General features: G+C 48.4%; 3 protein-coding genes across 11 annotated transcripts in view; 2 read left to right on the forward strand and 1 right to left on the reverse strand.

Annotated features, from left to right (window-relative positions):
• LOC120906178 lies at positions 1-14,618 on the forward strand. 2 transcript variants are annotated; one of them, XM_040317678.1, is made up of 4 exons: positions 1-466; positions 728-1,465; positions 12,215-12,341; positions 12,430-14,618. In XM_040317678.1, exons 2-4 carry the CDS (start codon positions 1,351-1,353, stop codon positions 12,629-12,631), a joined length of 444 nt encoding a protein of 147 aa, XP_040173612.1. In that variant the 5' UTR covers positions 1-466; positions 728-1,350; the 3' UTR covers positions 12,632-14,618. The 2 variants fall into 2 exon arrangements, with proteins under 2 accessions (XP_040173612.1, XP_040173611.1); XM_040317677.1 differs by having other exon boundaries at positions 1-1,465.
• LOC120906175 (CAD protein) overlaps positions 12,674-23,155 on the reverse strand; it is a 27,436-nt gene continuing 16,954 nt past the window's right edge. For all 7 annotated transcript variants that reach the window (XM_040317669.1, XM_040317670.1, XM_040317668.1 and 4 more), the window contains exons 5-7: positions 15,357-17,429; positions 13,676-14,059; positions 12,674-13,584 (exon numbers count right to left, since the gene is read on the reverse strand). In XM_040317669.1, the coding sequence (XP_040173603.1) occupies positions 13,387-13,584; positions 13,676-14,059; positions 15,357-17,429 (2,655 nt within the window). In that variant the 3' untranslated portion in view covers positions 12,674-13,386. The remainder of the gene's footprint in view (positions 13,585-13,675; positions 14,060-15,356; positions 17,430-23,155) is intronic.
• The window catches only part of LOC120906177, a 7,578-nt gene continuing 5,696 nt past the window's right edge, over positions 21,274-23,155 (forward strand). The window contains exon 1 of one of the 2 annotated variants that reach the window (XM_040317673.1): positions 21,274-22,159. In XM_040317673.1, the coding sequence (XP_040173607.1) occupies positions 21,723-22,159 (437 nt within the window). In that variant the 5' untranslated portion in view covers positions 21,274-21,722. The remainder of the gene's footprint in view (positions 22,160-23,155) is intronic. The other variant, XM_040317674.1, reaches the window with a different exon arrangement.

Here is a 23,155-nt window from a genome sequence, read left to right on the forward strand (position 1 = left end):
TTTGTCCGTTTAAAATCACTGAATAAGACTGAGAAACCTACTAAGCCAACGCTACAGGACGACCCAGCCGGCAAACAAAGTGGTGCCGCCTCGTTTACAGCAGGACGCAAACCCCCGCAAGCTCGAGAGAACGCAATTCATTGACCAAAGAAAAACAAATCAAAACAAAGCGACAACAGCGCTCGATTCACAAGCACGAGAGCAGCGATCATCTGGCTCGACACACGCTGTTGGAGAAGGACGGCGAGCGAGCGAGCGCGCGCGCGCGCGCGCGCACCCAGTGCGGCATTATTTCAGGCGGCATCGCAGCCGTGCGACGCCTCAGTCGACCGACAGACTGCACCAGATGCTGATCGCGGCGTGGTCGCACTACACAGAGAGAGAGAGATCGAGAGGATAGAGACAGAGAGAGAGAGAGAGAGAGAGAGAGAGAGATCGCAAAACAGAAAGTGCAGTGTTGCGGAAGGTAGGCGCGCGCGCGCGCGCACATTGTGAGAGCAATTTGGCAACAGAATTCAGGGAAAAGAAGGAAAAGCGGTGAAAATCCTCAAGGACCGTGGCGGGGGTGACCAAACAACAAACAAGAAAGCGTCAACAAATCGGTTTAATGTTTTAAAAGCGTGTGAAACGTGTCCGCGTTTTTTTTTTTTTTGAGGAGGGAATTTTTCGTGCAAAGTTCCTTGCTCCCAAAAAAAAAAAAAAATTATTATAATTTCCCCCCCCCAAGTGACCGTGATCTTGAATTGCTGGCTTGATTAACGCATCAACTGGCGTTGGAGTCAACCGACCCAGCAGAGGCCCCCGCGAGTGCTGGTTTGTGGCTGGTGTTTCGTTTGTGGAAAACTCTGCACCGCCTGAATCAACAATCAACCTGCTGTACAATCAAACTTGCCGTCTGTCTGTGCGGCCTTTGCCCACACGAGGATACGCCGCAAACCACGGCAGGTCTTGTCAACAACAGCAACAACAGCAAAAGTGCGCAAAATCGGCACGACCGGGCAAGATTCGCACGCTCGCACGTTCGGCCTGGTGGCCAGTGACATTTCTATTAATAGTGAAAATTCTTGCAAACACAAACACACCCCGCTGCCGACCCGGTTTCAACCAAAACAATCGGTGTACAAAAGCAAAACACAGCACGAAAATAATCGTTGCGTGCGTAAAGCAATCGCCGTGGTGCGTTTTCGGTGTGCAGACCGCAGGCGCAAAGACGCAAAGAACGCTGTGCCTAGCCGCGCAGGTCGCAGGTGAGAAAGGACTTTCCCCCGTGCGCTAAGGCAGGACCCCTTCCACCTCCCGCCCCTCTCAAACTGGGAATTTAATAGAACCTCGCCGCTGACCCCACGGAGGATGGAGCGGACCGAGCTGTTGCTGGCAGAGATGACCGAAGGGAGCAGCAGCAGCACGGTACAGGCGGCGTCGGCGGCCTACACCGCCAAGCTGATCGGGCGTGCAGAAAGCGAAGGTAAGTGTGGCTACTCAGCGTGAAAGCGACCTTGCGACCGAGCAGGCGAGGAACGTACAAGGCCTGCGCCGGGCCCCAAAGCACTCAAGCCCCAATTTGATGCCCCAAACCAACAAACAAACCTCCATTTGCCTCAGAACAGTGCATGCGGGGTGGGGTGTGCCGGGCTGTGCAGGCGTATTTACATTCTATTGCACTCCGCGCTCTCCCCCACCCGTCAAACCCTTTCTTTGCTGGTCACCCGCTGCTGTCGCGTGTAGCACGTTGCGCGTCGCGCGCACGGTGAAAGTGAGATGTGATCGCTGCGCGATCTCGGATGCGACGGTCGGTGGCTCGGGACGGCTCGCACAATTATCATTATCAAACACGCGCACCCGCACAACCGAACGTGCAAATATGTGTGCTGCCAGGGGGTGGTGCTGTGCGGGGGGATGGTGGCGCTGAGCTATTATTCTACACCGGGACACCGGGGCAGGCCAGGCCGCTCCAAAAAGGCCAACCGATGGGCGCAATTGCGTGTTTTTTTTTTTTTGCTCGCAAAGGAATGTCATTATTATCGCTTGGCGACGGTCCGGCCCGGGGTGCCCTTCTTCCCTTCGAGCTAAGACACGAGCCGCGCGCGGTTCGCATTGTTGTGTTGTGCCTTCTTTTTTTTCGTTTCGTTTCTAGCCACGCTATGGTTTTGCGTTCTCCTACAAAACGATGCTCTACATCGGGGGGGGGTTGTAGCTGTGAAGATGCACAGCAAAAGGACAGAAAGAACCTTCAGTTTGTTGGATATTTCAAGCTCTTTCTCTTTCTTTTTTCGTAAAATATGAACTATTGTTATTGGACAGTGATGGATCTTTTGGACGTTTTTTCTGTTGTTTATTTTATATTCTTCAGAAAGAGTGTATGATTCGATTTAGGGATAGAGAAGATCTCTTGTATAAAATAAATGTGTTTGAATATGTTTTGTATTTTTTTTTTTTTGCAAAATTTGGCCCAACAAAACAAACCGTGCCGAATCTGACAGTTGCTAATCGAAGGCGAAAATTGTGTTCAAAGTCTATGTAGAGTAAATGGTACAGAGGTGTTTTAATGGATTGAAAGTGTCAGGAAGGACAATTTCTGAATATTTCAACACATAACAGTTGGAATATGTATTATCTTCGCAATCACAGCCATTTTTACCATGAAACACATCAAATTTACCGAAAAATACATATTTTTGTGACTACAACGAAGCAGTCTACAATGGTGGTATGGTTCCTGCAGTCGTCTTATTGTGTTCCTATAGTGGTGAGAAACAAAGATGCCTCAAAAACAGTGTACAGGCGTCCCCCGAGTTACGACCCCCTCGAGTTATGACGATTCGCAGATACGACGATTTTGATTTTGACAGTTAAAAGTTGTCATTCACAAGAAATTGATGTATTTTTTTTGAATATCTGGGCTGATAACCGTTATACAAACATTTCCAAAGATTCCACAACGACCCTATCTTGAATATCTATACTGTATACGGTTTTTAAAATATAATTATTACATTATCGAACATTATTTTAATTAAAATACACGATATCATAAATTCCAACTCTTCAACTTCGGTTATAAACTTTATATTCATAGATATTCGACATACGACTTTTTCGACTTACGCCTTGCTTTGGGACATTTTTTCGGTCCCAAATACAGTCGTATCTCGGGGTACACCTGTGTAATATCAATGTAACTTAGTTTTGAAGCTGTTTTCGCGAAGAATTGCAAGGATTGCTGCCATTAGATTGATTTCTTTTGTAATTTGATCGTAAAAAATGTATGAATTTGGTTGATGAAAATATTGGCTAAAGTACTGAATAACACCTTTCGTCAACCCACACCCAGAAGAGTTTGCTTGATTTGATGTCGATTTTTCACTCAGCTAGATAAGCGAATTTTGACCTTTGTTTGGTAAATTACTTACATAAAACTCATTTACAGGGTGTGCCAGGATTTATTGGTTCAGTTATCATAATTTTTTTTGTGCGTTCTGACGATTTGATCGTATCCCATGGATTTTTGGTTCGTTCCTATAATTTATTGCTATTTTCCGATTGGATATCAATACAATTGGACAAAAAAAATCGGGGAAACGGCCAAAAAATCGTGGGAACGCACCAAAAAAATATGGGAACCCACCAAAAATTGATGGAAGTCAACCAATAAATCGTGGGAAACCCTGTATGTTTTGCTTATTTTAATGGAAAAATCTAAAATTACCTGTTATTTTTAAAAACTAAGCCTTTTAACAAACTCACTCAACAAACTCACTTTTTTATGCGCTTTGGTCCTCTTGAGCTGCACATAATTTCGTCCTAATTTGTGCACTGATTTTGGGCACTGAGCTTGTTGTGATTGATAATTACACCTATAATTTAATCTTTTCTTGAGTTTTACAAACAAAAATTAACCAAAATTAATGGAAAAAAACGTTATACAAATTACCAAAACTTTCCTACGCTGTTTGATGAAATGTTCTAGACGACTGCACCTCTGTATTATATAGACATTGCCTATATATTATTATCTATATAGTTTTATTGTCTGTTATTAAATTGGACAGAGTAGCTTACACCATCTGACGTGCGAGCAAGTGGTAGACAGCGGTGTCTATTCAAAACGACTATTGTTATAAACAAGTGGACAGTATTGTTTATTGGACTGCTAAACCCTGTGTACTTATTTTAATAGATGCAATTTACAGCTCAATCAAGCTTAATAAAACGTAGCTTAATAAACGTAATCAAGCTTAATTAAAGAGCATAAAACGTAGCCAAAATTTTCAATAATCATTAAAAAAATTACTCTGATGGATTTAATTGAATAAAATGATCAAATATGCCCAAAATCTTACTTTGTCCCACATAATTTGACACAAAAATCATTGATTTTCATTGTTTATCTGCTCTGTAAGACCTATCCTATTAAACTTATAATGTGATTTGCTTCAACTACTGCAAGAAAGTTTCATTGTTGACAGCAACTGCTAGGCTACAATTCTTTAGAAAGCCGGAACTCGCTAGCAATGTGTAATAGCAAACTCCTAAAGTGTTGAAATCTCACTAAATATTAGTAACATTGGAGCATTGCTTTGTTTTCTATTAGTTTTATGTAATTTATGAGTTCATGAATTCTTTCGAACATTTTGTTGAATTCAAGTTATTTTGAGTTTGGTCTTACGCTAGTTCATTGAATGTGGGAAGCATTATGCTATACGATAATACGATTTCTGCAAAATCCTAGTGAATTCTAGTGATTTAGAATTAGTTTGTAAGTTAAAAGTGCAAATTCATGTGTTGCAATGTTTCCACAACAAGTAAAAATTAAATCATTTAAATTGTTTAATTGTTTGAAATTTGCGCTTGGATTTCAGTGCTTGAGACATTTTTTTTCTTGTTTGTTTCATTTAATAATAGATAATATAAACTGTTTTGTTTTGAATTCAGCTTATTGCAGTTAAAATTTTCCCATTGTTTTTTTTTCATTTTGCTATTTTTTTATTCGCATTGGAATGGGAGTGCAAGAAAGGCTAATATTGGTTTATAGATTTATCCTGCTGGATCCTGTTGGTTTTTGCACTATTGAATCTGGCTCGAATAAGCAATTGTTATCATTAGCACATGTTATTCTTACTTCGTAACAACACGGCAACACGTTGGACACTGTTTGAACGTTGGGAGGCTTTTCTTGTTTTGAAGTGAATGTTGAAGTGAACGGCATACTATTTTTCTCCTTTAGATGTATATTGATCAGTAATGATGGCATCTTTATGCTTGGCAGAAGCACACTCGACTAAATTGCATTTGAAATTACGTACAGGAAAATTAGCATACACATTACATGTGATCAAACAATAAACCGGTAATGATTATTTTACAGTTTTGTTAATTTTCTGCCCCCCAAATCTCATTACAAGCATTAAACCGACGCTTTGCCAACTCGCCAACTGCGGTAAAACTTTACCACCATCCGCCCCCCCCCCCCCCCCTGTTTTTATGGCTCAAAACTCATCGCCTGCAATGCAACTTCCCCTTAGCAAATGATCTCACAGTGCCAAACATTGCACGACACCTGACCAAACTAAGCGACAGCGCTCAGTACGTTCGACGCGTTTTTTTTTTTTTGAAACGCGTTTAATCACCCAATCGATTGGCGCGTGTTGCGTTTACCTTGTACACGTGATGGTTGCGTTTTGGAGCGAATTTAGCCCAGCTTCCATCGGTGTGGATTTGGCTGGGTGGATTATAATTTTTGCAACAAACAAGCGTCCGACAGTTAAAAAAAGGGATATTCCGTCACGAGACAGTTATTATTTAAAAAAAAAACTTACAAAAAATCCCTCGCCACCATTCACCGTTTACCTTCAGCAGGTTGTGTTGTTATAGATTTGCGTGTTTTATTGTATCACCTCTCGCCCTCCCTTGCAATCCGATGACAGTTTGCGGGCGGTGGGTTTTTGTTGCATTTCACCACCGACCATCGTTTGAGTCAGCTGTTCAGCTGCCCGCCCCCCCGCGTTTGAGTAGCCACAAAAAGCACCCCATTGTTTCACCGCTCGGTGAACCACGCGAAAAGCGTGGAAGCGTAAAAGTAAGTGCCACCCCCCCCCCCCTTCGCTTAACGCATTTCGCCTCCTAAAAGTAGTGGCCCCGCACCCACACACACACAAATCACTTGGATGGAACAATTCAGGCCTTTGTGATGGGGGTGGGGGGGAATGAGCGCAAAACCAAGTTTGCAAATTTGACCGGTTTTTGCTGGCGCGAGATTTCCAACGCACACTGCCGGGGTTGTACCGGTAGCGGGCGAGATTACCGAGCGCTGATAATAGCGATGTTGCTGATGGAACGATGCTCCCAATGAGGGATGAGGGTGGCAGACGGCGGCAACGCAACCGATGCACGCGCGATCGAAACCGTATCGCGCCGCGATGTACGTAATCGGTTTGCAAACACAGCGAGATGAACTTCCCCCGCGCCCTGCCGAGATGCCGCCGACGAGATTTTGTCTGATATCTCGACGCGCGTTGATTCAGCTGAGGAGAGGGGGGGGGGAGAGGGGCCTCCGGGGAAGTTTGTTCTAGTTTGCTGTGGCTGGTGGCTTCCGGAGTTTCGGTTGATACTGTTGCCAACCGGTGTGTTTGATGGGAATTTCGAACTTTCCACAACATAATATTCCCCTTTTTTGCTTAACCCGCTTTTTTTTTTGAAGGGATTAACGATGCAGAACGTTTTGTGTGCAGAAGCGACATAAACACAAACGATTATCTGCAACAGAGGTCGCCAAACTGAGTTGCTCAAAAAAAAAAATCTAAATGAAACATTTTAATCGGAAAAAAATTGTTAGAAAATTGACATTTGAATTTTTATTTTTCTTATCGCCCAATAAGCAAAACGTCAACAATGGCACTCCTAACACTTTGAGGAGCGTTTATGATTCGCTTGAAGGGGCCAAGCCCCTGTTTGCTTTGCATTTTTGTCCCCAGGAAAGTGTAATTGTACATCATCCAACTCTAGAGTGATGAAAAATAATGATTTTTAATACTTTCTTGTTGTTTCCCCGATTTGAGGGGAATGGGAATTGGATTCTATATCACGCTTGTTGGGCAAATCCAATAGTAATTCCCTAGGAGCTTGTCTAAAAAAGGGGGGACATAGAGTCCAAATTCCAACGTACGAAGTTCACTATCCCATAAGAAAGAGTCAAGTAAGTTTCCCACAGCTATGAGAACTCCTGGAAAAACCTGTAACGATGCGTTCTAATCATCTGATGAATGAATCCAATAAAACGATAAAAATAACTTTTCTTTGGCAACATCAGATGCAATCATATTGTTTTATGTTTTTGCAAAATATCATCATAACAGATGCCTCTACTTTCAGAAGAAATGAGGATTTAAAATCAGTAATCCTCGGACTAATATAAATGACAGCCAGGACCACTCGGGGTACTAAACGGTGTTTTTTTGCGAAAAAAATCGGCCTCATAAAGTGAAAGAATTGAAGTCTTCTTCTTCTTCTTCTTCTTCTTCTTCTTCTTCTTCTTCTTCTTCTTCTTCTTCTTCTTCTTCTTCTTCTTCTTCTTCTTCTTCTTCTTCTTCTTCTTCTTCTTCTTCTTCTTCTTCTTCTTCCTCTTGTGGCTCAACAACCGTTGTCGGTTAAAGCCTTATGGATTACGCCCCCATAGCAGGATAGTCTTACGTATGGCGGCACGGGTCTATGTTGAGATTGAACCCATGACGGGCATGTTGTTGAGTCGTACGAGTTGACGACAGTACCACGAGATCGGCTTAGAATAGCTTAGAAAGAATTGAATACATCTGAAATATTCTGAACAACAGAACAAACAGCAATACAGACAGGTGATCAAAAGCTGCGACCGATCCCGTACCGATGACCGGTGACAGTCGCATGAATCGCATGGAGACGGTGATTTAATAGGCAGGTTCAATTCTCGTGCGGCCAGTTCGCGTAGCGTGCACTAGCATCTGCTGACTGTAATCCCCCCCCTGCACTGCCCTGTTCACTCATGACTCCCTGACGCTTCTTTGATCGTATCATCCCGCCCGCGTATCATTACCCAACAAGTTTAGTGATCGTAATAGCACAAACAGCAGGAAGCACGCACACGCCCCCCACCACTACGTTGACTTTCGGTGCCGGTCACGTGGTTCGGGAATGATCTCTCCGGTACATCACCAGCTTCACCGTGAGTTATCGCCCGATCGTTATCGAAACATCCAGAACCAGACAGAAAGAGAGAGAGAGAGAGTGAATGAGACAGCGAGAGACGCTCGATAATCAGTCGAACGATCTGCCGAAAACGCCGAACGCTGGTGGTGGCGTCCCGCGCCCCTCGGCATGACGAACGAACAATGGCACAGTTAGTAGCGCCGAGATCCGGACGTCACATCCCGTGCGGCAGGCGCCCATCCCGTAACCTATAAATCAACTAATCGAACTCACATGTTGTGCTACAAACCGTCCGCTTTTCCGTCGGCCCCTGGTAGGCATGTGGTGCCGTCACAGCACATCCGACAGACACGCGCGCGACGGCGATGCACTTGAGTGAGGTTCTTCTCGAACCCCGCATCGGGAACCCGCTCCAGAACGTTCCAAAAATTTGACATTCAAAAGAAAACAACCACTTCATAGCGCGAACTTTGGACGCCCGTGCGTCGTCTGCTTAGCGGGAATTAAGATAGTTGTTTTTCTTCTCTGTTTTTTTTTTTTTGTATGTTCCTGCTGCTTGCGGGATTATGCGGCCAATTGGAGAGCGAGAGAGGGGACAGGGCCTTAACACGATGATTGGTTGGATGGTGAAATACGGACCACCGGTTCAGATCATGTCAGATCAGATTAACCCGGCAGCGGGAGATTGGAATGTTCAGATGCACTCGTTGATCATTAGCGCGAACCGTAGCCCGTAGGTGGAGCATCGTTAACACACAGCAGATGGCGAACAGTTCCTAGTTTAGGAATGCCGAACACAATGTTCCGGCATCGATAGCCGATCGATAGCTGCTCGATTGTGCTCGAATCTACCTGCCATGCTCGCAATCTAATGGCGTTGTCCGACGTCGAACCGTCTGAGACGGTGTGGCGTAAACCTTGAACCCAAACCGACGCGCTCCAAACCTGACCACCTTCAAGGATGCTTCGTGCTTCCTTAGGATGATAAATTCGAGCAGCCACCAATTGCAGGCCCTGATGAATCAAAACAAACTACTCCCTTCCCCCCTCACAGGCGTATGGGTGGCTGGACGGGGTCACTGACTCGCTGGTGAGTGCTCCACCAGCTCCCAGCGAGCTGTATCGGGCTTGATTGAAACATATATTCGTATCGGACCGGACCTGTCATGCGCTGTCCTTCAGCTGTTACAGAGAGATGTGAGAGCGCAACAAAAAATACAGAAGGCGTCTGAAAGTGGCTCCGGTTGTTTGTTTAAAGTAATAAGTACACACTTAATGCGTCGCAGAAGTTGAGGGGAAGAAAAAAAGACACAGAAAAACATACATGACACTGGGTGCGCTCGCTGGAAAGATCAGATCCGGCGCATTTGCACATACATATCCGGCCCGAACAGAATTGCCTCCGGGTGTTTCGTCCAAGGATTGCCATCAATCATCAGACGGGCAGAATGGGTGGTCTTTCCCTGTCTCTCCCTGCCATTTTTGTTTTTTGCTAAGAGATTAATTTCAGTGCAGCACACACTTGTCGCACTCGCCCCCCCATTGACCAACTTGTAAGGATTCTGCTGCTGCGCGCGCGCGCCTCCAAATTGCAAATGTAAGTCGACGCAAATCTCAAATGTCGTCCCGCTTGACATTGCGATACCACCGGTACCGCGGGTTTGGCTTCTGTCTTAGAGATGGGGTGAATGTTTTGGGTGCAACGGTAAATGGGCGAAAACAAAAAAGTAACGCAAAAAGTACGGAATGTATGCGCAGCTTGGAGCGTGGTACTGGGGTTTTTGGGGTACTTTGTTTGGATACTGAGGCGCGTGACGGGGAAATAGGGATGATGTTCACAGAATTCCGTGAGATTTAAGCGATGAGCACCAGAATGCAACCGGGAGATTATTGAGGACTACAGCTCAGAGTTGTTTTTGAAGTTATGCAAGATCTTCGAGATGTTCCTGAGGAAACAAACGCTCAGAATACCGGTGAGTTGTTCAATCGTGTGGAATAAATGTGGGAGTGAAAGGTTGGTTTCTGTTTTCAAAACACAACTTCTCAGCAAAGATCGCATTAAAAGGCACAATCCCTGCGTAATGAAATGGGGCTTTCTATGGATCGATAAGAGTACCTACCGGAGCATGGATCTACCTTAGATTCTATGAAGATTTTGGTCCAGCGTTGGCTAGATGCGAACGAGCTGTTATTCCAAGAACAACGCAATAGTAGTATAAAGTGGTTTCTTCAGATGTTGAGACTCGCATCTCCGTTGTTGATGTTGTGGTACAACAAAGTATTGATGCTGTATTATTCTTCGAGTGAAGTTTTTGAAGATTATGTTGCCCCCGCGCAGACTTAACCTCTATACCAGCGAAGAGAGACATCCGACAAAACAGTGGGCCGTTTTGTTTTGAGTTTAAAACTGTTAACATTCACATCTGAGGCATATGGTATACTTTTCCTGTTGGAATGCAATGGATTGATTTTAGTAATCAAGAGGTTCATATAAGAGGGGATGTTTGATTAGGAAGACCTCAACAATTCACCAACCAAAATGGGGCCAACAGATTTTTCGAGCAAGAAACTTTATGAGAGAACATTCTCCAAAATATTCTTCAGTGTTGTTGAGGTCACTCTAATAGAGGGTACACTAACATACAGTAACATGAAACCGGTCATGGTGCTAGAATCAATTTAATTCCTGTATAAATAACTCATCAAAAGTTGCAACTAAAATGATAGTTATGATGGCCTTTACGTTGTGCCACCGTAATGGCCAAATGTAACTATTTAGATAAATCGTTTTTTGTTAACCAGTTCGTGCCCTACCCAAACTGTAGCGCCCATCTCCACTTCCGACCGGTGCAACCTACCGTACGCATGCATTGCGAAACACATACGAGCACTGGGGGGAGTTGGTGAAGAGGTTTAATCTGAACCAAAGACAGTTACTGACGAGAGCCAAATTGGGGAAGGGAGATTGGAATAGGGGCAGCTCAACTCAACTCAACCAATTCCGCAGACAGCCGAAGGTCTCACCCGCTTAATGCACTTGCACTTGCTGTGCGTACTTCATCTTCACGCACGGTGACAGGGTGTCTGTCTGCTTGTTTGATTGGAGTTTTTTTCCTCCTTCTTCTTCTTCTTCTTCTCCTTCTTCATCATCTCATGCACTGCCACTCTCGCATGTGTGGTTTTGAGATCAATTTCCGCTACCGAATCAGGCCTGACTGGCAGGGGAGAGCGGCTGTTGCGTGGGCTAACTCGTCCAATCAGAACAGGTTACACACCGCGGGTCTTGCACGGCGACGGTAGATGGGATGATGATGGGCATGGTTATGGAGTAGCGGTCCAAAAACTTGTTCCCCCGCTTGGGTGCGTGATTGTGGCACTCCAAAATCACTTTAGTCTTCAGACATTCAGGAGCCCTAACTCGTATCTAGGCACGAACCTGACCTGTTTCCAGAGTGCTTCATCCGTCCAGCGAAGAAAGCGGGAAAACCCCACCCTCAACACCACCCGCCAACTCCTCCAAAACTCCCCAGATTTCCAATTCCTGCTTTTGGTGGCAATGTTGCGAAATTCCAACTTCCTTTTGCGCGTCGCTGCTGCCACGGCCGACGACCCGGTCGGAGGTTCGAGAACGCCTTCTCCGCACTACCTTCCGGCCAGACTGCTTGTCGCCCTTGTCGAAAGGGGTAAAAAACAAACGGCACTTGCCGTCTTTGCCACGCTCCCACTGACACAGACGCACCCCGAGCGGCGAGTTAGAGTGGTTGCCCGCGTCTTGGATAATGTACGCTGCGACGCGTGTTAGGCGCCACACGCTAATGCCACCGCTTATGGCACGCCTCGACCGTGGCGAGTTTGATCGCGCGATCGCAGCTGATTGACATAATCGTCCATTAGGGTGGGTAGGTGCGGGTTGAACGGCGCCAATTTGGGATACTCAGACGTTGAGGGATATTGAGGCAGCGCGAGGGTCTAGCGAGGGTAAGCAAAAAACGGAAGCATCTAATTGCGGGGCGTTCTCTTCTTGCTCGATTTGCAGTGCCGATGGTGTCGATGGATGGTGAGGCCCACCCGAACATGACGCTGGCCGCCGTCGGGCTCGGTGCACTGGTCGCACTCATCATACTGCTCACGCTGATCGCCTTCATAACGCGCCGCGAGCGAAGGTAAGTCAAGTCTGCTGCATCAAGAGCAACGCGCCGTTTGTTGCGCTTAATTTCAAACTAACGTTCCGCTCAATCCGTTCCGCTGCAGTGCGCAAAGCAAGGACCCTGCCGGGCAAGGACCCGGAACGCCCGCTCCAGTGCCGACCGGCGGAACCCGACCCAAGCGACCCGACACGACACCGAGCCTGGCTGCTGCCAAGTTTCCCCCGGTGGGACCTGGTCCCGCGCCACGCTGCGTAACGTTTGCGAACGATTTCGAGCTGGTAGACGTAGTGGTAACGCGAATGTGAACGCAATGCGAACAGGAAGCCTTCCCGCCGAAGGCACTGTCGTTGTTTTGTTGTTGTTGTTTTTATTGTGTATAGAGACTGCTTTGTAACACGGCTACAGAGCTGCTAGGTGTAGGTAAGGGAATGTGTGCAGGGGGGGAAAGCAACGGGTGCAACCTTTTAGGGCGTAGCTTTAAGTGAGTTTTGCGTGCGGAGATGTAACGAGTGCACTTAGATGTTGTTAGAATTAGTGGACTGGGTCGTCCTGAAGTGGTTCGGCATTGGTAGATTCGGTGGCGCGCGTGTGTGTGGTAGCTTCGCAAGTTCTAAGTGACAAGGGTTCTACAACGATCTTCGACTATTGGTGGCACACTTTCTGCCCTCTTTCCGACTCCCGTGTCTTGCAATGACAGCGCCATCTCGAATGTCACGATGCTGTCATTGCAAGAAACGGTGCGAAGTGATACTAGTTTGGTGCGATAATGATGCTCTTGTTGCATCTTCAGGGTCGTGAAATGTGGATTTAGATGAACATTGACACTCCAATACGGGTGACACCTTAATCCACATCAACATCCCACGCAAGATTCAGCAAGATCTTCCTCACCATCGTCATCAAACGCATCACACTCACACTACATCCGCAAAAGGTGCAGAAAGTGTGCCTCCACCGTCCGGAACTCGGACACCGGCAACTCCTGTAAAACCACTGCTGGCACTGGGCCAGTGCAGGGGCGGTGGCACATCACAGCACAGCCTTATGCAACGATCGCGCGTCAGATGCGTCCCAGCACCATCGCCAGCAGGGCCATGCGCACGTACATTCCATACTCGGCCTGGCGGAAGTAGGCCGCCCGCGGATCGCTGTCAATCTCCACGCTGATCTCGAAGACGCGCGGCAACGGGTGCATCACGATCATGCGTCGCTTCGCGAGCGTCATTATCTGGGGCGTTAGGATCAGCTGTCCGCAGCACTGCAAGGAAGCCAAACAGAGGGGGGTTTTAGCAGACTAGGAAATATGCATGAGGGAGAGAGAGAGAGAGAGAGAGAGAGAAACAGCTAACCTTCTCGTACTCCTGCTCGCTCTCGAACCGCTCGCGCTGGATGCGCGTCATGTACAGCACGTCCGTGTCGGCGATCGCGGACTCGAGCGTGTCGAACTGGCGCTGCGAGATGCCCTTCCGGTCGACGTACTCGCGGATGTGGGCCGGCATCTCCAGCCCGGGCGGGCAGACGTACCGCACGTTCACGTTGTACATCGTGAGCAGCCGGGCGAGCGAGTGAACCGTCCGGCCGTGCTTCAGGTCGCCCGCCATCGTGATCGTCAGCCCGTTCACCGTGCCGATCTCCTCGCGTATCGTGAAGATGTCCAGCAGGGCCTGGGTCGGATGCTCGCCGACGCCGTCGCCCGCGTTTATCAGCGGCTTGCGGCAGTGCTGGGCAGCGCGCTGGAAATAAAAGTATAACACAGTACGAAAATACAAACAAACAGCAATTGTTATTGATTCTCGCTCGCTGCTTTGGCGCTCTGCTGAACGGTTCTAGTGGTGGGAGGATTCCCAATCGAATTAATTCAGAATGAATAAGAAAGGTAAGATCTGAGTTAAATCACTCATCAGGTAGTAACTCTTAAACGAGTCATTTAACCAGCGAACAATTTCGATTCACTGACACTGAGTTACTAGTTGAAGCGAAGAGATGAATCACAAATCATTTCAAAATCAGCATCAGTTGAAACATAAATGCGACAAGTAGGCGCCGAAAGTTAAATCACTGATCGATGGAAAGGATTTTTTAACTAAAAAAATGTAATTCACCACAATGAGCTACGATTCGGTAATATGGGGATAATTATTAATCGAGTTCTAACTTTCAACAGAGTGAATCGACTCACGAGCTATATAATTCACACACAGTGAGTTGTTGTTCCCACTCTTTGAGCTTGAACTCTGGAAAAACCTTAATTTCCGAACGATTGAGTCAATATAAATGAATTACTAAACGGAACGGATTGAGTTAATTCCTTTCTTGTAGATTCAAATCACGAAAGAAATGTTCTAATCACGAATTTCTTAATTACACTGTGAGCGCACAAGTTTAAGTAACGAACGATTTATCTCGCTACTCACTAGCTCACTCACTCACTCACTCATAGGAGCGGGTTGAGTTGATTCCTCAGGTAAATTTAAATCATGAAAGAATTTTTTTTTAGTTTTTACTGTGTGAGTTGTTTCATGCATTGAGGCTACATTCAAAAAAGTGTTTTATCTCAGGATTTATACGATTCACTATGATTGAGTGGCACATCACATTACTCTACAAAGAGTTAAATTCATTAAAATTCAAATAACGAAAGGGATGTTCTAATCACGAATTTTATGGTTTGTGGTGAATGAGTTGCTTTATGCATCGATATTTAACTCTCAAACGTTTGATTTTGAATCACTCATCGACAAATAACTCTACTGAACTATGTGATTGAATTCCTGTTCGAGATAAACTCTCAAAAGAGTTACGCAACAAATGTACACTTTAATTCATTAAATTGAAGTTACTATTTTTTGATGCAGACTGAATTGAATCAACGAAATTTTACTCTCGAAAGAATTGCTCACGGTTCCGGCGCTTAACTCACCGAGTGTAGGTTGCCCATCACCACAATCGGATAAATCATAAACAAAACAAATAAGTTGTTCGCGACACTCTGCACACTGCTACAGCCCACGGGAAAGACTTTGTACGTACCGTGACCGCACCGGGCAGTGGATGGCGCAGCACAACGACGTCCGCGTACCCCGCCATCACCTGGATGCTGTCCTCGAGCGTTTCGCCCTTTACCGCGGACGAGGACGTCTCGTCCACGTGGACGACGCGGCCGCCGAGGCGCTGCATCGCCGCCGCAAAGCTGCAGCTGGTGCGCGTGCTGGCCTCGTAGAAGATGGACGCCATCACCTTGCCGCGCAGCAGATCGTCCAGCGCTCGCTCCTTCGCCACCCGGGCCTTCATCGTCTGCGCCAGGTGGAAGATCTCGTTCAGATGCTCCTTGGTGAACATGTCCACCGTGAGCACGTGCCGGCCGACCAGCTGCCGGTCGCGCACCAGCCCTGCGGTGTGGATGCCGAGCGGCTCGAGCGGTCTGCCGCCGGCCACCGACTGGTTGCCGGTCGAGTCGCAGCGCACCCGGGCGGGCAGCGGCGAGACCGGCCGCAGCGCCGACTGCTCGCCGGCAAAGTGTACGCCGAGCTGCTTCACGTGCGCATTGGTGCCGTCGGGCGAGAGCAGCTGGTAGAACGCCTCGTTCGTCTGCAGGTCCGGCTCGAGGTCGGCCGTGCGCAGCCCGCCCACCCCGGACCCGGACCCGGCCGAGTGGTTCAGCGCGTCGATGCGCTCGATCGAGCCGGCGCCGAGCAGTGGCGGCTTGCCACCGTGCCACTCGCGCACGTTCTGCCCGTAGCCCGGGCCGACCAGCACCAGCCCGTCGACGTAGGCCGTCTCGCCGCGCAGCACCACGCGATGGACGCAGCCCTTCACCCGCCGGCCCGAGAACGGCGTCCAGTGGGCCTTGGAGTGTTGCGGCCGGTCCGGGATGATCCACTCCTCGCTCAGATCGATCTCGACGTACGTGTTCGGCTGCTCGGGCAGGTTGAAGATGCGGCGCGGGTTGTGGTGGAACTTGCTCACCAGCTCGTCCATCGTCAGCCGGCCGTCGGTGACGGCCGTCAGCAGCAGGGGCAGGATCGTCTCCAGCCCGGGGAAGCCGGGCGGCGGATTGTCCGACTCCTTCTCTTCGCGCGCGTGCGGCGCGTGGTCCGTCGCGAACACGTCCACCACGTCCAGATTGTCCCAGAGCGCCTGCTGGTCCTCGGGGCTGCACAGCACCGGCCGCACCTCGCCGCGGCCCGCCCCGATCCGGTCCAGATCGGCGGTGGACAGGAAGAGATGGTGCGGGCACACCTCGCACGTCACCTTCAGGCCGCGCTCCTTCGCCGCCTTGATCAGCAGTATCTCCTCCTTGCGCGCCACGTGGCACACGTGGATCGGCCGATCGGTCAGCGAGGCGAGCAGCAGCACGGCCGCCATCGTTTCGCGCTCCGCGTGCACACACAGCGGCGCCCGCTTCGGCCAGCTGGCCAGATGAGCCTGCCACACGGACAGCCCGTTCAGCCGCAGCGTGGTGAACGTTTCGTTCAGGTAGAGCTTGAGCCCGGCGGCCTGCGCCGCCAGTTCGTGCACCGTGCCGTAGTTGTTGGAGGACGCGCCGACGTACAGGGCGTAGTCGCACCGGGCCCCCTTCTGGGCCAGCTCGGACGCCTGCTGGAACGCGGCCCGGTCGACGATGGCCGGCTGCGTGTTCGGCATCGCCAGCACCATCGTGATGCCGCCGGCCAGCGCGGCCGCCGTCCCGGTCGCGAACGTTTCCTTGTGCGGGGCGCCCGGCTCGCGCAGATGCACGTGCACGTCGATGAAGCCGGGCAGCTTCACCATCAGCCGCGAGGACATGCAGTCGATGTGCGTCTTCATGGCCGGCACGCCCCCGATGCGCTGCATGGCGGCGACCAGCAGCTTCGCGCACTTCACGTCCGTCACGAGCGGGATCGAGTAGTCGACGGCCAGGCGGCGGGTGCGGTAGCCGTGCGTCATGAAGCAGGAGACGCGCCGGGCGCCGCCCCCACTCATCGGCGGGTTGATCACCAGATCGAACTGCTTGTTGGCGAGATATTCCGCCAGATGGCGCAGCTCACTGCCCGCGCCCCCATTGCCACCCCCGTCACCTTCCGACGCGGCGAGCGAATCGAACGTCCACTGTACGCTCTCGACCTGCGGAGTAGAGAAGTAAACGGAGAGAGAGAGCGTGAGCGAGATATAGAAGAAGAGAAGAGAGAGGAGAAGCGAGAAAGAGAGAGAGAGACAGACAAAGAGAGGCAGATAGGAGATACAGAGAGATAGAGAGAGAAAATAGAGAGAGAGAGAGAGAGACAGAGAGAGAATGAGAGATGGAGAGAGTTAAAAAGAAAAAGGGATGAGGAAGAGAGAGAGAGACAGAGAGAGAGAAAAAGAGAGGAATATAAGGAGGAATATTGATAAAGAACAAGAGATGTGTTGGATAAAGAGAGAGAAAAAGAGAGATAGAGAGAGAGAGACGAAGGGAGGAGTGTTTATAAAGAGATAGATAGATGGAAAGAGTGAGAGAGAGGCAAAGAGAGAGAAAGGAATGAATATTGACGAAGAGAGAGATATAGCAAGAGAGAGGTAGAAAGAGATAAACAAGGAAAGATAGAGAGAGAGAGGTAGAGAGAGATAAAGAGATAAAGATAAAGACATATAGAAAGAAAGAGAGAGAGATAAAAAGAGACATATAGAGAGGAATAGAGGAAGCAAAGAAAGGGATAAAGAAATAAAGAGAGACCGAGAGAGAAGATAAAATGACATAAAGAAAATGAAAATAGAGGGAGAAAGAGCGAAAGAGAGAATAAGAGGAGGAGAGAATGGAAAAGAAAAAAAGGATAGAGCGTGAGAGAGAGAGATAGAGAGAGAGAGAGAGAGAAAGAGAAGTAGATAAAGATATGGAGATATATGGAGAGTGTTGGAGATGTGAAAAGAGAGAGAAGGAAAGAGAGAGTAGAAAAGAGAATAGAGAGAGATAATTAATAAAATGAGTTAATGTATCATGATGACGTGCGCTGGATAAGCGCTTCGGCAGCGCCTCGTCATTAAAGCGTTGCGTTCTATTGGCCGTAAGCGTTTTCATTGCATTCGCATAAAATTTGCTACTTTTGATATGAAATAATAGCCAATTAGGACCAACGCTACCCTAGATGAATCGCACAACTAAACTTCTTCAAAATTTTGTGGAGTCATGTCTATTAGTTGTGAAGGAAATGATGATGAAGACGGTACAGATCATAGTTCCACCATTTCTTCTGCATGGGAACGAAAAGCACGAAACTATCTTGATGGTATTGCTTGCCGTCTATCTGCTCAAGGGCAAATGGGTTATCCGAAACACGACAACAAACGCTCCCGTTCGTCTGAAGATTTGGAGCACCATATGCTTGACATCCCGCTGATGGTTGAAGTCCATTAAGCGCATCGCATCGATGCCACACGCTTTGTAGTCTTTTTGTTTTTATTTTTTTAAAATATTTATAAACATCACAAATCATCATCACCCATGTGGTGAAGAAGACCAGGTCAATCTTGTAGGGAAAACTCTCGCAGTAAACGCGCCGCACAAGGGCAAACAGGGCATGGAGGCAATTAAAAATGAAAGCGATTAAAGAGGGAACAAGAAACATCGTGATAAATAAACAAATCATTGTAACCATCCAACGAACATATGTTTCCTTTACCAGTCCGTACCATTCCACAGTTTTACATGGTTATTTCTTAACAAAATTGAATAGAACACAGAATCCCTAAAGAACAGTGCAAACAGTTTTACAAAGCTTAATTTCAATACAGTAAATAAAAAATCTATGATGAAGTGTGCCCTCTCCAACTCCACTCCCACGAGATACTATAAGTAGATTTTTCCCACTATCAGATGCTGCTACCTTTTTGGCATGCAGTGTACATTGAGGGTGGTCTCGTTCAAAGTTTCTTATTTCTGTACTATTTTTTTCGCTCAAAAATATTGTTACGATTAATAAGTAGGTTTCTTATGAGATCAGCAAAAACATATTCTTACAGGGTTTCCCACGATTTATTGGTTGGTTCCCATCAATATTTGGTGCGTTCCCACGATTTTTTGCCGTTTCCCAGAATTTTTTGGTCCAATTTTATTGATATCCAATCGGAAAATACCAATAAATTATGGGAACGAACCGAAAATCTATGGGATACGATAAAAAAAATCGTGGGAACGCACCATAAAATCATGAAAACTGACCAATAAATCGTGGCCCTGCAAACCCTGCAAACAATACGAATACAGTAAAAGATTGATGACCACTTTGGATAGACATTCGCTACGACAATTCAACAAGGAACTACTCTCAGCTTTCACCAGAAAATTAACATAATTGCAGAATTGGAATGCCTTAACATCTTTTTTTTTTTTTTGCAAAAAGCGTAATTTTCAAAGTAGCTCGAGCCATCGTTGCGCATAAAGTCATTGAACTTTCATGGTAGGTTTTCCAATCAAGCCAATCTGATGGCAATGCCATAAAGAAGATAGTCAATAACGTTCCTTTATTTCAGAGAGACGAAAGCAGTTGCGTGACTCTATAAACAAAACATCCAACCGTTCCTTTACTTCGACGATCGTTCTGACGACCCCAAGTTTCCCTAGGAGCCAGAGAAGAATATCAAAATGTTGCTCTCAATGAAAATAAATGGTTTGTTTGCTCTAATTTACTCACAAAAACCCTTCTCAAGATGCTGTTTTGGTGTACTGATCACCTTTTTTTTGTAATTCTTAAACTCTCACTATTCTAAACAACGCATCTGAGGTTGAAGTTGGAGAAACCACTGTAGGAGTATTCGTTAAATTATTTGCAGTTGATGTTTACTCACAATATAAGAGAATTTCATCTTCACAAATCCACCAAATCCACCCTTAACTTCTTCCTGGGTCGATTTTTTGTTTTCCTGAAACGCTTGAGAATTGCGGTGAAAATATTGAACAAATAAATACATTGCGCTCGTAAGCTCTCAATAGCACCGTGTGCGCATGCTTTCTCCACTAATTACACCTCCACTTGGAAGCGTACCAAAAGAAGCGTCCAATTCCGCTTCTAAATCCCGGCTGCTCTCACGGGTCCATGGAATGAAGGGCCACTCCAGGTTGTCAGGTTGGCTGTACGTTTTTTTATTAACGCCCACCCACGGCATTTATGACCACATCCCATCTCCCGTAACACATGTACCTGTGCTTGATTGGTTGAAGCCACGGGGCCAACCCACGGCTCGCCCCGGTGTCGTACCCTAATCCCGTGAATCAATTTTCTTAAGTGCCGCATGCGGAACTGGTCGACCGGGCCGGCCGCTACGCTGCGCCCTCTTATCGACACCGATCGCCTCCCGGGTGACAATGTAGGGAACCTCGACAACCCGGGGTGCACGATGTCTCAATCATCGTAATTAAAATTCGCGAGACCGCGAAAACACCGCTCCAGGAGGACGCGCCTGCTAGCTAGAGTCATATGCATATCGTACGCTGGCCGAGGTTGTGTAGGGTCTTGTGCTGTCGAGTGCTCAGGTTCCTCCCGAAAGAGTGAGGTGGAACTCTTTACGTCAGATCCGTCCGACCGAAGCAAACAAAACCAACCAAAAAATAATGGGACAGTGCGTGAGAGACGAAAAGACAGCCAGGAAAGACCGAGAAGGATGACCGAGCCGAGCGATTGAAAATAAAAGTACTCTGGCACTGGCAGGCAGAGTAGGAACAACGCGCAGCTGTACCGTGGGGAGTGGGGCTGGAGCCCGGAGTGGCGTGCATATCGAAACGAGTGTCGATAACAGCGGGACAAAAACAAATTTCTCTCCCTGTCAAGTTGCTCTTCTGCAGACTCAGCGCACCACACTGGGCCGCGCAGAGAGAAAAGGAAAGAGCCGGCTGCCGTCTCCGCCCTCTGCGACAGAAGGAGAAGAAGAGATAGAAAGCACTCGGCTGCTTTAGGAGTAGGTGGTACGGGTTTTTCGCTGATAAGAGCGCCGTTCCGTAGCGCGTCTACCTGGGCCGAACCCTGCGCAATGTGCTGGTCGTCGGCTCCGACCAGACAGCAGCGGCACGCATCCGATCCCGAGCAGTGCGACGGTACGGTCACCACGTACTCAGGTACCGGCAGCCCTTGGCAGTGTTACCTTGGACTCGCTCGCGTGTGCGCTGTCGTGCTCCTCTTTCCCCGACTGCGCCGTGTGCCACTGTGCGTGTGTGTGTGTATGTGTGTGCGTCATACAGGGTTTGCAGACTGTGTGTGTGTGTGTGAGTGTGGAGGGAGGGGGTGGGGGTAAGCAGTGCATCCCAGCAGTGTCGTCATGTGGTAGCACCCTGAACACCCTCTTCACCAACAAGCAACTTAAAACGCCAACGACTCCATCCACCCAAAGCAAAGCCGAGGAAGGGGGCAGGAGGAAGGGGGGAGGGGAGTGTCCCTCGATCGGACGCAAATGGGCCGGTCCCAGTCGAAGGAGCAGGCGCCGGGTGGCAACAACCCGTGGGAGGCGGAGATGGCCCGCAAGCAGCGCCGCGAGCAGACCGCCCGCGAGCTGTCCAGCGAGCGGCGGGAGCAGGAGCGGCGGGCGGCCAAGGCACGCCAGCGCGCCGAAAAGGAGGCAAAGCGGCAACAGAAGAAGAAGAAGAAGAAGAAGCAGCAGCTGGAGCGGAAGGCGAGCGCGTCCAAATCGAAGCAGCGCAGGTCGAAGCTGGACGAGCTGCGCGACACCGAGCCGCCGCCGATCGTGCGCAAGTCCAAGGCCAAGCTGGAGGAGAGCGACTACGACTCGGAGGCGAAGCGGCGGATGCAGCACCAGCTCGCGTTCAACAGTGACATCTTCGTGCTCAACCAGCTGGTGCTCGGCGTCCAGTTCTACGGGAACTTTGAAAGGTAAGCGGGGCTTTTTTTTGGGAAAAGAAGAACTCCTTTCTCTCTGGGTTTAGCAATCCCTTGGCACAGAATTGTACCTCCGAAGTAGTTCTAGCAACCAACTCCAACCAACCTACCAACACCAACTCCAACACCTTTCAACCACTAGACATCTGTCTGCTCAACACATCTTGCAGAATCTCGCCAATATCCGGCTCCACCTGCAGTGTTCGTACTTCGGACACGTCGTGATGGGTCGGTCCTCTTTATTCTCCAATAGTTGCCTTCGTGGTCATCGTACCCCTCGGTATGCGTGTGTGTGTGTGTGTGTGCATCGTGGTCATCTCCCCCCTCCCGTACAGGTGCCGAACGCTTATCTTATGGAAATGGCATTGCATACGCGTCAAGAATGCGCAGCAGCAGCAGCACAAACATTCCAACCCGCCCGAAAAGCCCAGGATGACCGGCCGTGGCACCGTCGGCAGCGAAAAAGCAGCGCGGGCCTGTGGTGAGGGTTACAGCCAGCAGCCACTCCAATTAGCAGCTGGAGTTGGAGGCGGAAACATCGGTCAGATCACGCAGCTCGCTCGGTGGTCTCGCGCCCCCCCCCCCCCCCCCCGACGTGGTGTGGTAGCGATGGTGATAAGCAACCGTTGCTGCCGAAGTAACCGTCGATGGGTCGTTGCGTGGACGAGATGATTGCTTGTGTGATGACCGGTGTGATGTCACCAACCGTACCGGTCACTTATTCTAATTGATAACGGTGTGCAAATACAGCGGAGTGCGTTCGCGGTACGTCCTGCTGTGGGTGATATCGCTGTAGGCGACAAGAGCAGGGCCCTTCCGTGCAAGATATCGCTCATTTCTTTTCAAAAACATTGAGCTACAACAAGTTCGTAGAGAATCTTTTGGGCGTCCAAATAACGTCCTGGTTTGAGTGATATCGCCGTAGGCTTTAGACGATACAGCTTTCCATTCCCGTGGGTGATATCAGATATCTGGAAGTTTGAACTTCAA

This window comes from Anopheles arabiensis, chromosome X (assembly GCF_016920715.1).
Source record: "Anopheles arabiensis isolate DONGOLA chromosome X, AaraD3, whole genome shotgun sequence".
Classification (NCBI taxonomy): Eukaryota; Metazoa; Arthropoda; class Insecta; order Diptera; family Culicidae; genus Anopheles; species Anopheles arabiensis.